This window comes from Geotrypetes seraphini, chromosome 6 (genome assembly GCF_902459505.1).
Source record: "Geotrypetes seraphini chromosome 6, aGeoSer1.1, whole genome shotgun sequence".
NCBI lineage: Eukaryota > Metazoa > Chordata > Amphibia > Gymnophiona > Dermophiidae > Geotrypetes > Geotrypetes seraphini.
The window spans coordinates 40,839,135-40,855,869 of NC_047089.1; the positions used below are offsets into that span (position 1 = coordinate 40,839,135).

Consider the following 16,735-nt stretch of genomic DNA (forward strand, 5'->3'; position numbering starts at 1 on the left):
AATCTGCCAGGTCAAGCAGCACCTCTTCTCTCTTCCCTTTCCCTCCCCCCTGTCCAGCAGCACCTCTCCCCTTGTCCAGCAGTACCCTTCCCTACCCCTTCTCCTTTCTCTTTCCCTCCTCCCTTATCCAGCAGTACCTCTCCTCTCTATTGGCAGCTCACTGTGCTTTTAACTTCCACACACAGCTGCTGCTAGCATTAGTTTAGATGGGGTTCCATCAGGCAGCCTCGGGGCCTTTGCTAGGCCGGCCCGCCTGCCTCTGACGAAAGAGAAAGTTGCATTATTGAAGCAGACCGGCCTAGCAAAGGCCCTGAGGCTGCCTGATGGAAGCGCGTCTAAACTAATGCTAGCAGCAGCTGTGTGGTGAAGTTAAACCAGGAGTGGGCAAACTTTTTGACTTGTGGGTCACAATGGGTTCTTAAATTTGACAGAGAGGCCGGACCAAGAGCAGATGGATGGAGTGTTTGTGTGACCTAATATAAATTAAATGCAAATGTCATAACAAAAGGTTTTGGTCTTTTAAAGGTAGCAAAGCATGAAAATGTAAGGCTTATTGTACAAAACAAATGTACATAATCATCTCTCTCTTCCTCGCCTTCTTCCTCTTTCCTTTCTCTCCTCCACATGTGCAGCATCTTTCCTCCCCTCTCATCCATCTCCTTGTACCTTCCCTCTGCATCATCTTTCTATCCCTCCATCCCTCGTCACCAGAACCCTTGCCCAGCTTCCATCCTTCCCTCCCTCCCATCACTTGTGCAGCAGAACCCTTGAGCACCTGCCCCTGCCCTTGCAGCCGAACCCCCGCTGACCCTCCCATCCTTCCCAGCCGACTGTGAGCCCTACAGAGCAGTGTCGGGCCAGCAGCACTCTAAACAGGCTGCTTCACAGCCTTCTCTCGTTGGGGCCTTCTGTGTGCCGCGTTACTGATGACATCATTATTGATGCGGCAGAGGAAATTCCCAGATGAGAGAAGGCCGCGAAGCAGCCTTTTTAGAGTGCTGCCGGCCCAATGCTGCTCTGGAGGGAGGTATGTAGGGCTCGTGGTCGGCGGGGTTCAGATGGTCGGCTGGCTAGTTTGTCCATATGTGAGTTAAACGCACCCTAAGCTGCTGCTGCTGGTCTAGGGTTGGAGAGAGAAGACAAGGAAGTCAGGAGTCCTGGGAGATACATGACAGTAGCAGGAAGTTGCTAGAAATGCAGCGCTGTACCACGTGTTGAGAACCTCTGGCCCTATAGGACGTACCTTGGTGCGAGAGGCACATCCTGTGGGCAAGTTAGCTGGCCGGTGCTTGTCTTCCTCCTCAGTGTGCCACAGCACACTTGGAATCTCAGGGGGCACCCTAGTATGCCACGTCACACAGTTTACGATACACTAGTCTAGAATGTCTCACCTATCTACTGGAAAAGAGCTTACCAGGGTAAGTACATAATCTTCTTTTACTGTTGTGTTTATTTCCAACAATACATTTTAGTCTTAAAATTTAGTTACCTGCACAAAAGTTCATAAAACACATTTTAGAAGATAGAATGTTAATACATAGAATGCAATTATTTCAGGATTCAAGTGGAATGACTCTAGTAATGCTTGCTGCAGCTGGTGGGCATGATGACCTCCTTCGAATCCTTATTAAGAAAGGGGCAAAGGTGAATGCTAGACAAAAGAATGGAAACACAGCCTTAATACATGCAGCTGAAAAAGTAAGTTGGCACTGCTTCATTAAAGCATCATTATGGTAATCAATGTGGGTTTCCTGGTGTCTTCTGCGTTCCAGTTCATACTTTTGGGATTTTAGGTATTATACAAAGCTGATTGTACCACCGTTCGCTGATTGTTCTATTTTTCTCTGTTTGTACCATTTTTCTCTGCCACCTATTTTCTCTGTTTGTACCATTGTACCAATTTCGCTGATTGTCCAGCCCTTCTTCGTTGTAAATCGCCTCGAACTACTATGGCTTTGGCGGTATATAAGAAATAAAATTATTATTATTATTATTATTATTATTATTACGAGAACATTTTATCCCAATCTTGGGATATCTTTGGCTGTGGAGAAAGTATAGACTCTGAGGTTAAGGGTCTGCTTTCAAGGGGCAGTCTTCTGTTATACAAAAATGACTGAAATAAAATCTGCTATGTAATTTGATTATAAACATAAAAACCTTGGTGTTATTGCATTACCCAAAAAGATGGAGGTGAGCTTTTAGAGCTTTTATTTAATAATTCATGGAAACCTTGTTATTTTCTGTCACCGTAAAGTGTGTTTGATTGCACACAAATGTATTTTACATAGTTGTTCAGCTGTGTTTCCCCCTGCCTTTTGGCATTGGCGCAGTCAGCTACACCAACTAGCGAGTTGAAAGGCCAGAGAGACCAGAGGGACACGGAAAAGGAAATTGTTGTTCATGACAGTTTGGGAACCATATGTGCAAAATTTACATTCTAGAGGGTGTAGTTTGTTGTTGACTCAGTTATGAGGGAGTGTTTTACTTTTAACAGGAAGGCCATTTAAAAGAATGTGATGAGGGGGAGGACAGGGTGGGAGGGTGGAGGAAATCACTTTATGAAATCACTATATAGGGATATGGGGGGGTTATTAATACATTAGAAGCTGAAAAATTAAGAGAAGGATAAGTCCTTACACGTTCAGGTGTTGTGTTTTATGCATTATAAGTTATATAATATTAAAGCTCATAGAAATGAAGACGAAGTCTTAGAAATTAGTTGTTAGGGTCACTAAGTTGTAATCTGGTTGTTGAGATATTGTATAGTATTTTTTTGTCTATGTTGAAAATCCTTAATAAAACAGATTTGAAACTAAAATAAATACAATTTTTTTTTTTAAAGAATTTTCTCACAACAGTAGCAGTTTTGTTGGAAGCTGGTGCACATCTGAACATTCAACAGAATAATGGAGAAACAGCTTTAATGAAGGTAAGTTTGCATGCCTGCTTGCTTCTGTTTGTGTTTTTATGGCTTATTGCCTGCCTTCTATGCACACTCACTCTGGATCTTGCCGTGTGTTCAGAATATGTTTGTTGATATGTCTGGATTATCACTTGTGTCTCTTGCTTTTATCCCTACCCCCCTTTCTTTTTACTAAACAGCGGTAGAAGTTTATACTGTGAAGGGAAGCACTGAATGCTCTGACATTAATATAATTCCTGTGAGCATTGGAGAATTTGCACCCCGGGCCACAGTAGAAACCTCTACCGCGGCTTTGTAAAAGATGGCTTTAATTAGGTATTGGGTAGGAAACAGAGGGTAGGGGTGAAGGGCCACTACTTGGACTGGAGGAAGGTCACGAGTGGTGTTCCGCAGGGCTCGGTGCTTGGGCCGCTGCTATTTAATATATTCATAAATGATCTAGAAACAGGGACGAAGTGTGAGATAATAAAATTTGCGGACGACACCAAACTATTTAGTGGAGCTTGGACTAAAGAGGACTGCGAAGAATTACAAAGGGACTTGAACAAACTAGGGGAATGGGCAATGAGATGGCAGATGAAGTTCAACGTTGAGAAGTGTAAAGTACTGCATGTGGAAAGCAGAAACCCAAGGTACAACTATACGATGGGAGGGATGTTATTGAATGAGAGTACCCAAGAAAGGGACTTGGGGGTAATGGTGGACATGACAATGAAGCCGACGGCACAGTGCGCAGCGGCCGCTAAGAGAGCGAATAGAATGCTAGGTATAATCAAGAAGGGTATTACAACCAGAATGAAAGAAGTTATCTTGACGTTGTATCGGACGATGGTACGTCCGCATCTGGAGTACTGCGTTCAGTATTGGTCGCCATACCTTAAGAAGAATATGGCATTACTCGAGAGGGTTCAGAGGAGAGCGACACGTCTGATAAAAGGGATGGAAAACCTTTCATACGCTGAGAGATTGGAGAAACTGGGTCTCTTTTCCCTGGAGAAGAGGAGACTTAGAGGAGATATGATAGAGACTTACAAGATCATGAAGGGCATAGAGAGAGTAGAGAGGGATAGATTCTTCAAACTTTCAAAAAATAAAAGAACAGGGCATTCGGAAAAGTTGAAAGGGGACAGATTCAAAACAAATGCTAGGAAGTTCTTCTTTACAACGTGTGGTGGACACCTGGAATGCGCTTCCAGAGGAAGTAATAGGGCAGAGTACGGTACTGGGGTTTAAGAAAGGATTGAACAATTTTCTACTGGAAAAGGGGATAGAAGGGTATAGATAGAGGATTACTGCAGAGGTCCTGTACCTGTTGGGCCGCCGTGTGAGCGGAGGTCTGACCCAGCGGAGGCAATGCTTATGTTCTTATGTTATCTGTCTCCATCTTCTCATAGAGAGTCTCCTGGAGTTCAGGACATTGATTCAGATCTCTCCATACTGATATGGATCTTGAACCCACGTTGTCTGCTTCAGAGTTGTATGGCATTCCATAGGATCCAAATCCTCCTCCACCCAGGTGCAGATCTTCACCTGAAAGATTATCTTTCACCAAGTTTATCAGGCAGATGAGGAATGCTTTACCTGTTAAAGTAGAGTCAGATGTTGAACCCAGGGCAGAGCTTCTTGAGGTGTTGGATTTCGATGAGCCTCCTAAAGAGCTCCTCAAACTGCCTCATCATTCTTTACTTAAGGAAACTATGTTTAAGAACTGGGACGCACTTGTCTCTTCTCACTCTTCCCATAGCTCCAAGAAAAATTGACTATTCTGAATACAGTCATGTCCAAGCTTTGATAAGCCCCAATTATAACATTGATCTTTACTGGTTGAAGCCACCCTTAAGAAATCCCCCAGCACAAAAATCTATTCACCTACGCCACCAGGACATCACAATGGATAAGTTTGGATGCCACCTTACTAGAACTCTGTTGACCAACAGCTATAATTTTTTCATGTCATTCTATTTTAAACAACTCATAAAGAGACTGGCCGATAGACTTCCAGAGTTTCAAGAAACTACTCAAAGTCTCCTTCAAACTAGAAAATTCATGGTTAGATCAGATTTTGATACATTTGATGTGACATCTAGAGCATCGGCTATGTCTATTGCCATGAGATGTCTCGCATGGCTTCGAGACTCGGACCTCGACGTCAACATTCAGGATTGTTTAGCCAATATTCCTTGTATAGGTGAAGAGCTGTTTGGGGACAAAGTCGAGGATGTCGCACAAAAACATATTCGACTTGAACAGAGCTGGGCTACTTTAGTGGGATCTAAGACTCAACCATCTAAGTCTTTTCCAAAACCTACTTATTCCTCTTATAAGAGGCACTATTCAATAACTTTGTCCTCTTATAAACTTCCACCGAGACAGAAAACTCAAAATCTCAGAAGCCTGCAACTTCTGCTCCAAAGAAAACAACTCAGTCTTTTTGATAGCCACAATTTTCTCCAATTCAGCCACCTCCCCAACCCATTGAAGGCCGTCTTCATTTCTATAATCAGCTCTGGACTCTCATTACAACAGACACCTTGGGTCCTCAAGGTTATACAGGAGGGTTACTCTCTTCATTTTATCCCCATTTCTCCAAACAACCCTCCAAGAGAGTCTTCTTTCATATTTCAGCAGGCATTCCTTCTTCAGGAAATCAAAGTTCTACTTCAACTAAATGCCATAGAGTTGGTGCCCCCTCCCAGAAAAATCAGGTTCTACTCCAGGTATTTTCTAATTCCTAAGAAGATGGGAGGTCTTCATCCCATTCTTGACCTCCGAGCTCTCAACAAATATTTAGAAAAATTTTGCATGCTATCCCTAGAAAATTTCTTTGCCTTCGTTTAGGTCACCACCATCTTCGATGCGAAGTTCTGCCATTAGGCCTCGCTTCATCTCAAGAGTATTCAAAAAATGCCTAGTGGTGGTAGCAGTAGCTCTGCGAATCCACTGGTTTCAAGTGTTTCCTTATCTGAACGATTAGTTGATAAAAGCTACTTTGGAGTGAGCTTTGATGGAGATTTCAGTAGTTGGAACTTAAGAACAGTACCAGGCAGAGCTTTGGATTCTTGCACAGAAATTGCTAAGAAGAAAAAAACCCAATAGATTTTTAGATTGAATCAGGTTGGGCAGACTAGATGGACCATTTGGGTCTTTATCTGCCGTCATCTACTAAGTTACTCAGGTGACCATAACTTTTTTTAAACTTCTGGGATTCAAAGTCAGTTTTCCAAAGTCTCATCTTCAGCTGTCTCAAATATTGGAGTTCATAGGAGCCATACTCAACACAAATCTTGTACTAGCTTTCTTGCTCCAACAGAGACAAAACACCTTGCTTCAACTATGCAATCATGTGTAACACATTTCAGCAAGACAAATGATGCATCTCAAGGGTCACATGGCATCCATAGTTCATGTCACTTCCTTCACTCAATTTCTTCTAAGATCAGCTTAATGGAACCTAGCTTCTCAATGGTCTCGGTCCACGGACCCCTTATCCCAACAGATCAAAGCTACCTCATCTCTTCGTCAATCTCTGCAGTGATGGTTAAAACTGGCAAATCTCTCCAGAGGTTTGCTCTTAATCCCTCCACATCAGAGAGTACTCACGATGGATGCGTCCATGTATGCATGGGGAATTCAACTAGATGGTCTCAGGACTCAAGGTATATGGTCTGCTCGGGAGAGAGTTTTCCACATTAACCTGTTAGATCTTCAGGTAATTTGCAATGCTCTGAAAACATTTCAGGATCATCTTTCCAACCAAGTCCTCCTTATTCGAACAGATAGTAAAGTGGCAATGTACTATATCAACAAACAAGGGGGAATGGGCTGGTTTCTCTTTGTATTTGTCAGGAAGCTCTACACATTTGGAACTGGGAAGTTTCTCAAAATATATTTCTCAAAGCAATATATGATGATAATAATCATTTTATTCTTATATACCGCTAAAGCCATAGTAGTTCGAGGCAGTTTACAATAAGAAGAGCTGGACAATCAACTAAATAATTACAATGAAAGTTGTTGAATACATGTAGGTAGGTTAAAGAGGTAATCAGAGAACGTCAGAGTAATACTCACAATGTAGGAACATCGAGTACATGTAAGTAGAATACAGAGATAAGGTATTAAGAGTTCTTGGGTGCAAATCGGTTAAACAAGTTTGTTTTAACTAGTTTTCTAAAGCTAAGGAAGCAGAATGCCCTGGCAGACAAGCTCACAGTTCTCTCCTCATCGTCTGGAAGCAGATGCATTTCTTCTGGATTGGTCACGCAAGTTCCTGTATGTGTTTCCACCAATCCCTCTCATTCTGAAGATACTAGTCAAACTTAAACAAGAATCAGGCACCGTGATCCTCATAGCTCCTTGGTGGCCCAGACATCCATAGTTCTCCCTTCTACGTCAACTAAGTGTCAAGGATCAAATTCAATTACACATCTTTCCATCTCTGCTCACTCATTTTGTATTTAATTAAAGGACAAGCATGATATAGATTCTTACTTAAATAGGAGTCCAGACACTGTGGACATTATACTAGCCTGATGCACAATCCAGAATAAAAATAGTGCATTGATGTTACTGAATGTGAGGACTATATGCTCTGAAAAATTACAATTGAGCAATATATATATTAGATAATAATTTGAGAAATGTAAACTTCATTTCATTGTAATATCATTTCCCTACTATGTATGTAATCGCTTTAACATATATCTCTCTTACATACTGAAACCCAATCTGCAGTCTCTGTACTTAACAGCTTGGTATCTCTCAACCTGACTTCAGCAGATTTTAATCTCTCTGCCTCAGTACAAGACATTCTAGCTGCTTCCAGAAAACCTTCTACTCAGCAATTCTGTTAACTTAAGTGCACAGAATTCATGGTGTTCTCTCCATCACCTGGATCCCCCTACACCTGTTCCTTCGGTGTTGAGCAAAGTTCTCTAACTCTGGATGTAAAACCACTTCGGTCAGAGTTCATCTCAGTGCTATCAGTGCATACCATGCTCTTCTCAATAATAAACCTTTAGCCACTCACCTGCTTGTTTCCCAGTTTATGAAAGGACTCTTGAACTCAAAACCTCCACTAAAGTCGCCTCCAGTTATCTGGGATCTCAGTGTAGTCCTCACCAGCCTGATGAAACCTCCATTTGATCTATTTCACTTCTGCTCATCGAGTGAGTGAACTTCAAGCGCTGATTTGCGATCCGCCTTTAACAGTATTTCATCATGACAAGGTGGTTCTCAGAACTCATTCTAAATTCCTTCCAAGTTTTATTTAGAATTTGATTAATCGCTTAATCATACTTCAAAGCGATGTACATTATTAAAAACTTTACAACTTTCAGGGGGAACAAACACGCAAACAATACTCAATGAACATGACATACATTACAAAAAGCGGAAAAGGGTAAGAAATACAGTAATTAATAGAAAAGAAACAAATAAGGGGTTAAACATCAGGAGGGGATAAATAAAAAATAATAGAGCATAAAATGCAAAGGAGCAGACCAAATCTAAGTAGTCACAGACTTTCACATCAATCAATCCATTGTGCTACCTATTAGAGAATGTCACAGTGACAAAATTCATCACCGTTCCCGTCCCCGTGGATAACCGCAGGAAACCATCTTCATGTCATTCTTTAAGGAGAGAGGAAAGAATCGGAGTATAATTGGGCACAACCACTGACCCGCAAGCTTTGCTTTGAAGAATGCTGGTGTAGAAGGACCGAGGTTGAAATAGACACTAGAAAATGACATGGGATTATTTCCCGCGGTTATCCGCAGGGACAGGAACGGTGATGAATTTTGTCACCTTGTCATTCTCTACTACCTATTTTCTTTCCAAAGCCTCATTCTCATTCTGGAGAAACAGCCCTTCATGAATTGGACTGTAAACGTGCCTTAGCTTACTATTTACAGAGGACCAAGTCACATAGGTCTTCACCTCAGCTCTTTTGACCCTAACAGATTGGGTCAGCCTGTAACCAAAAGAACTATTTCCATATGATTAGTGGCTTGCAATGACATGTTACAGCACACAAGGTCCGAGCTATGGCAGCATCAGTGGCTTTTTTGCATTCCACTCCCATTGAAGATATTTTCAAAGCAGCTATTTGGTCCTCAATACACACATTTACATCTCGCTACTGTCTAGAATCCTATTCCAGAAAAGATGGTCATTTCAGCCAAGCAGTTCTACACAATTTATTTTCTTCCTAAAGGCCAACTCTCCCTCTATCCCATTCAGTAGGGAGTCCCACATGTGAGAATATGCTGCCTGCTTATCCAAGGATAAAGCACAGTTACTTACCGTAACAGGTGTTATCTGGGAACAGCAGGCAGATATTCTCACATCCCTTTCACCTCCCCTGGTTGGCTTTTTAGTTTGCTTACAGGACTGAGAAACTGCGAGCAGACGTCGGGCGGGAAGGCACTCGTGCATGCATAGTGCAGGCTTCTTAAGAAGTTTAAAGTGACAGTACACTTTTAGCACTGTATGTACCGAGCGCCACATGTGAGAATATCTGCCTGCCTGCTATCCCCGGATAACACCTGTTACAGTTAAGTAACTGTGCTTTTCTGGCACCCACATCTGCTTGTTCTTCCTTGACTCCTTCCCATAATGCTTCTCCCTTCCTGGTTCAATTATGGTAGGTCGTTGCCAATATATTCAACGGCACTGCCTGGTTAAATGCAGTTGAGCACAATTTAAGCTTTGAGTATTGATTCCTAAGTTTCAGAAAGTGCAGTGTTGGCCCATTTGCATATCATGTACCATTTTCAGAAGTTCTGTAAAGAAGACTTTTTTAATTTGATTTTTGTTGTGCATAGGCTTGTAAGAGAGGGAACTTTGACATTGTACGACTGATGGTTGAATCTGGAGCAGATTGCAACATTTCTTCAAAGTACCAAAGCAGTGCCCTGCATTTTGCTAAACAGAGTAATAATGTGATGGTACATGAGCTACTGAAGACCCATTTAGACACGTAAGTATTTAAGTTGAATTGTTTTTTTTACAAAGTTTAAATGATTTCAAGCTAATGGTGGATGTCCACAGAAGACATGCAAAACGGTCTGTGACAGTAGTGGAATTTGATCTGCTGTTTGGTTCTGTACAGCTTTGTTTATGTTTAACCTGCTGCTCTCTTTTTATTCTTATTTGCTTCTGATCTCCAGCTTAGTCATTCTTAGATGCTTATTGTATTTTCTGTATGATTTCTGTCTTTTCAGCTGATTTGTGCCTCTTCTCTGTATTACTGTGTCTCCAGTCTGGAGCAGCAGTATAGATTTATTTGCTCACCCAAGTAATCGGTGGCAACAGGATCAGGAGGCAGAAGCAGCCATAGCTTTTCTCATCCCCTGCCGTGATTGAGCTGTCCAGCAGCAGCAGCATCCCCACTCCTTCTCCAGGGCTTACTGTTCACCTCTATCCCACACACCAAGTAACTCTGCAAGATTTTCTGCCTGGTTTTGGCCAAAAGGCTACAGTCATGATTTTAGTTTCGGCCAAATCTGATGATGTGATTTTGATGGAAGCCAAAAATTGGTGCTTTATCTTTTTCCTTTCCTCTCCTCTTCTCTCTGAACTGGAGTTGCCTCCCCCCCCCCCCACACACATACACTTGTAGGTGCTTCCCTTGGGCCTCTCTTGCAATCCCTGGGGTGAGGTCAGGGCAGGAGTTACCTCCAGTTTCTGCCCATGCTGGATCTGCTCTCAAAATGGCTGCCATGACCTCTAGTGGCAATCTCAGGAGACAGCCACAAGATGTCATAGCAATTATTTTGAGAGTAGAGGTGACATGAGCAAGAGGTACTGTGGGTTCACTACTGCCCTGAGTAGACCATAAGGGATTATAAGATAGTCTGAGGGGGAGAGCTACTGATTTGCATTCTTTTTTTGTGTGTGATGAGATTGCAAACAATGCAGTTTTGATCTTGTATAGTAGTTTATATGGTTAAAAAAGTGCTCCAAATAAATGCTTTTGATAAAAGGTTTTGTTGGAATTTATGGACTTAAGCTCCTTAGGAATTAGCCTCTCTGTGTACAGCTGCCCCTCTAAATGTGGCACAATTTCAGCCAGTTTAAATCACTGTGGCTTTTAGTTTGTTTTCATTAGCTAAGGTCCATGTGTGCAGTGGCTATTTTGCTTGGAGGTAAAATATGGTCTTTCATTATTCAAATTATTATATATATATTCTGACTTGGATAACAAGTTGGCAAAAGAATTTTCAGACTATTTGGTGTGATGAATATGTAGCTTTTTAATCAAACATGTGGTGTACTAAAGCTAGATTCTATGAGAGAGCAACCTGCAGTGAAAGATTTCAAGCACAAGTACTGATCAGCTTATAGTGTTAGTAGGGAAATGATATTACAGTGAAATGAAGTTTACATTTCTCAAATTATTATCTAATATATATTGCTCAATTGTAATTTTTCAGAGCATATAGTCCTCACATTCAGTAACATCAATGTGCTATTTTTATTCTGGATTGAGCATCAGGCTATATAATGTCCACAGTGTCTGGACTCCTATTTAAGTAAGAATCTATATCATGCTTGTCCTTTATTTTTTTATTTTTTTTTTTTATTATAAATTTTAATAATTACAATATCCAATAATACAAAGGAAAAAAAGGATCTCCAAAACAATGCATAATCAATCATACTTAATTCCTTTTTAAGCCCACATAAATGGGGAGACATGATACAAATTCAGCAACAAATTATAAGAAAACATAAAGGAAATAATTCTCAATTCACCCTCGCAAATCTTGAATCGTTCCTTACTTTAATAGGGATTCTAATTTTCTCCTCTTTTTTTCTCAGCAGTGAAAATTAAAGGAAAATTAAACTCATTTCTGTTCTCGAGCAACTAAAAATTGTTGTAATTGAATGGGATCCCAAAAAAACATATTCAATGTCTTGTAACTTGACTAAACATTTACATGGAAATTTCAGGTAAAAAGATGCCTCTAGAGCCAAAACTTTAATCTCAAAAACTCTTTCCTCCTTAATTGAGTAGCTTTAGAGACATCCGGGAAAATTCTAACCAAGTCCCCACAAAATTTTGTTAACCTATTTTTAAAATAAAGTTTCATTATTAACATCTTATCTATCTCACTGTCATGCATGTTATCCCCAAGGTAGACCGACTCTGAATCACATCCTGGGTATCTTCCAAAAATTCAGTCAGATTAATTTCGGTTGTGACCAAATGGTCCACCTCCTGGGCAGATTCTATTTTTTTTTTGAGGAACATAATAATAATTATTAATGGGAAAATTCTCCGCATTGGACAATCCCAGTATTTCTTTAAAAAATTTCCTTAACAGAATTTCAGGTGATAATAAATGAGTTACTGGGAAATTGACCAAGCGGAGATTTCTCACTCTATGCATATTTTCCATTGATTCCATTTTAGAATGTATCGCTGTAGAATCTTTAACAGCAGAAAGACAGCTTGAAGCGTATTACATTGAGCTTCCATAACGTTTAATCGTTTATCCAAACAACTCAAATTGGAATCCACATTTTCTAGTTTATGAGAAACAGACTGTGAAAAATCCACCGTTTGTTTCATCGTTGATCTGAGAAACCCTTCAACCCTAGAAATACCTAACCACAAATCTTTAAGGGTAATATCCTGTGCTTCCACCGTTAGTGGATGTTCCTCCACTACACCTGAAAAATCCAGTGATTTAGGTATTTCAATATAAACTAGCTTATTAATCTGAGTGGAGGATACCACTTGTTCGGTGGAAATAGTAGGATTTATATTCCTACTATCACCTGATACTGGATGAAAGGGAGGAGTCCATTCGAGGGGACTCATTGAAGCACCTGACAGAGAAGAATTCATATTAATTGGTACTACTGAAGGATTTTCAGTTACTAATGTTAGATGTCTATCCATAGGGCCAGATACAGCTGGTGTTGAGCTCTTAGGTTTAATTTTCCTTTTCCCCATGTTCAGTCTAACCACTATTATAAAGTAATTAATACAGACTTAAATTGTGGCTCCAAGGGGCTACCAAAGAGCCTAGCGTGTCTCTTTGGGCACGCCCCTTCAGCCACACCCTGCGGCTGCATCCGCGGCAGCGGCTTCAATTTAATCAGTTGGAGATGGTCCCGGTGACGTCGGGGGTAAGTCTCAATCAGTGCCTGCCAGTTAAGCTGCAGAAAAAAGGAACCGCTGCTGCAGGAGGCTCAGGAGCAACAGTAAGAGTCACCTCCAATATCCCTCAGAGTAAGTATCGGGCTCCCCCATGCTTGTCCTTTAACTAAATACAAAATGGGAAACATCTCAATGCTGCTACATTTGTGCAAAGTTTGGGTAAGCATAAAAAGCTAGTAATTATGATTTTTTTGTTCTTTTACATACATTTATTTATTCAGTTTTCTATACTATTCTCCCAGGAGAGCTCAGAATGGTTTACATGAATTTATTCAAGTACTCAAACATTTTTCCCTGTCTGTTCCAGCGAGCTCACAATCTATCTAATGTACCTGGGGCAATGGGGGGAAGTCACAAGGAGCAGCATGGGTTTGAACCCACAACCTCAGGGTGCATGTTCTCACAAAGGTCCTTTCTCAGAGGATATTTAACTACATCTCCTTTGACTTGGAAACCTAAATGTGCCAGACTTGTTAAAATGGACCTCCCTGTTAATTTGTACTTGTAGTTCCTGAAAGATAATAATCTCCTGTGGGTTAAGCAAATGGTTGTCAACTGCAAGCTCTGACCATCCCTGGTGGGCTTCATTAGTTCATATTCACACATCCAAACTTTACTTTTCAGTCTCTACTCATCTGTACATTAGGCTATGTCCTCCTTTGCCAGCCTGAGCCCAAATGTTTGTTTGAGTTGTGAAACTATAAGGAGTCTCATGCGGGTCAAATAAATAGGCTTAGGTCAGCAGAGGAGAGGGAGAATACAGCTCATTGTAGACCTAAAGCTATGTGTTGCCTCCTTTTCCAGTGTGATCAGTAGAGAGAGGACAATGTTGTTGGCAGTGTCCTGAGTTTTCCTTGGCCAAGGAAACTGCCTTTTCCAGTGCAGTAGGTGAGACATTCTAGGCAGATGGGTTATTTCCCTATAGCTGCAAGCTGCTGCAGAAAGAATCCACACTCCAGATTTTTCACTCTGCCTCTGCTGTACTTCACTGGGTTCTCTAGCTCCACCTATAGTTCTTTCTTTCTGTACATGTGCCTACAGGAATGTTTGTTCTGCTCCCCCCACCCCAATTTTTAATTTGATGTAATTTTGTCCATTTTTGGGGTAATTTGGTTCTTGGAGCGATTTTTGAAGCTCTGTCTGCTTGAGAATTCACAGACTTCGGTCTGTAGCTGACAAGCCGTTCCCACTGGGTACCTGTTAGCCAGCCTGTATAGTTTTCTCTGGAGCTCAGGGTTGTCCCTGATGTGGTTGCACCTACTGTTAAGCAGGGATCGAGTGCAGGTTGTTAAGCGCTCTTAGGATGCTCTGTGGTGTCTTGCAGGGTGCCAGCTGCGTCTTCCTTTCCCATCTATCCATGTGTACCATCTCCTCCCTCTTTCTTCTCCCCTATTCCCATCTATCTATAAGAAGCATTTCTTCTTATCTCATTCCTGCCACAACCATTGTTGTGCACCATCTCCTCTCTCTGTCTCCCCTTCCCCTCCATCCATATGTACCATCTCATCCCTCTCCCTATGTACCATCTCATCCCTCTCTCATGGTCAGACAACTTTGTCTTCCCCCTTCCTCCCTCAAATGATCTGGCATCTTTCTCCTCTCCTTCCCATAGCCTGGAATCTCTCTTCTCTCCCATGGTCCGGCATCTGTCTCTCCTTCCCTCACTCTTCTCAAAGTCTAACTTCTCTCTCCTTCCTGCAGTCTGGCATCTCTCTCTCCCCTCCTTCCTTTCCATTCCATGGTCTGGCATCTCTCTCTCTCTCTCCTTCCCATTCTAGTGGTTTGACATCTCTTCCTTCCCTCCTTCCATCACCCTTCTCCGGAATCTGACATCTCTCCCTTCCCGCCTTCCATCACCCTTCTCCGGAATCTGACATCTCTCCCTTCCCGCCTTCCATCACCCATCTCCGGAATCTGACATCTCTCCCTTCCCGCCTTCCATCACCCTTCTCCGGAATCTGACATCTTTCCCTTCCCGCCTTCCATCACCCTTCTCCGGAATCTGACATCTTTCCCTTCTTTGAGTCATTTCTCCCTCCCTCCTTCTCTACCACTATCATGTCCATAATTCTCTTTTTCCTGTCCCTCACCTACTGGCAACATCTTTTTTCCCTCCCTTACTAACCCCCAGCCCGGGCAGCTTCTGTCCTTCTTGCTTTCCCAACTCCCCGCAGCCTGTGCAGCATGTCCATCCCTCATTCCTAACCCCAGCCCTCCCCTCTCAGCTGGATCCTACAGTACAACCTATCCCCAGTTCCCAACTCCCCCACCTACTACCTCCCCGCCGCTGAAATTTAAAATCTTTGGGCAGCCAACAGCACAACAAAGCCAGCTTTCCACCGTCAGCCTGCCCCAGACATTTTCTTTCTTCAGCACTTCCTCTTCCCGCCTAGGCAGGACACTGCAGAAAGAACATTTCTGGAACAGGCTGATAGCAGGAGGCTGGCTTTGTTGTGCTGTTGGCTGCCCGAAGATTTTGAATTTCAACTGCGGGGAGGTGGTAGGTGGGGGAGGGGAGGTGACTATTTTTGAGAATAGGTGACTATATTAGCGGATCCAAAATGTTGAGAATGACCCATTTTTCATGTCATGAGTCGATAAGCAGTCTGAAAAAGCTGTACATAGTAACATAGTAAATGATGGCAGATAAAGACCTGAACGGTCCATCCAGTTTGCCCATAACTTTTATACCCATTAAAAAATACATTATTAGATTAACTTGTCTCTTCTTTGATATTTCTGGGCCATAGACTGTAATGTTTGAGCTTCTCTTTTTTCATTTTTTTCACATAAAAGAATGGAGTTTTGACTGTTATATAACAATTTGTTTGCTCTAACAGAATTACTAAAAACCTTATTTTTTGTTTCTTGTAACTTTAGTCACCTTTTTCTGGAGATGGTCACAAAAAATAATTATTTTGGATGGCTGCTTTAAGAGAGTTTACAGAATACACAGAAATGCAAAGGGAAAGATAACTATGTACAGTGGTACCTCGGTTTGCGAGTGTTTTGCAAGACGAGCAAAACATTTGCAAAATCGGCGCCTCAGAAACCGAGCGTGCCCCGCAATCCGGCACCCTCCCCCCCCCGCGATCCGGCACCCCCCCACCGCGATTGGGCACCCCCCTCCCCTGCCGCTTCTTACTGTCATCTGGGTCTGGGCACCGGCATATCCTGTGCGTTGCTGCCAGTGCCTGAAGATCGGCCTCCTCTTCTTGCAGGGCCTTGAGCATCTGCACATGCTCAAGGCCTGCGAGTTCATGTTCTCTCCGAGATTCTCGGAGAGAACGTGAACTCGCAGGCCTTGAACATGCGCAGATGCTCAAGGCCCAGCAAGAAGGGGAGGCCAATTTTCAGGCACTGGCACCAATGCACAGGACATGCCGGTGCCCAGGCCCAGATGACAGTAAGAAGTGGCGAGGGGTGCCCAATCGCAGGGGGGGGGGGGTGCTGGATCACGGGGGGGGAGGGTGCCAGATCGCATGGGGGGCTTCGGGGGGGGAGCAATGCTGGTTCTCGTGGGGGGGGGGATAGAGCAGCACCGCTGGCCTCGGGGGGTGGGAACATATCAAAACGAATTTCCATTATTTCCTATGGGGAAACTCGCTTTGATAAATGAGCATTTTGGATTACGA

General features: G+C 42.5%; 1 protein-coding gene across 2 annotated transcripts in view; it reads left to right on the forward strand.

The window, feature by feature from the left end:
- The window catches only part of MPHOSPH8 (M-phase phosphoprotein 8), a 101,275-nt gene that overhangs the window by 56,190 nt on the left and 28,350 nt on the right, over nt 1-16,735 (forward strand). Inside the window, exons 8-11 of one of the 2 annotated variants that reach the window (XM_033947759.1) lie at nt 1,558-1,698; nt 2,846-2,932; nt 9,754-9,908; nt 10,153-10,642. In XM_033947759.1, coding sequence (XP_033803650.1) covers nt 1,558-1,698; nt 2,846-2,932; nt 9,754-9,908; nt 10,153-10,156 — 387 coding nt within the window. In that variant the 3' untranslated portion in view covers nt 10,157-10,642. Of the gene's footprint in view, nt 1-1,557; nt 1,699-2,845; nt 2,933-9,753; nt 9,909-10,152; nt 10,643-16,735 lie in introns of those variants that run through there. The other variant, XM_033947758.1, reaches the window with a different exon arrangement.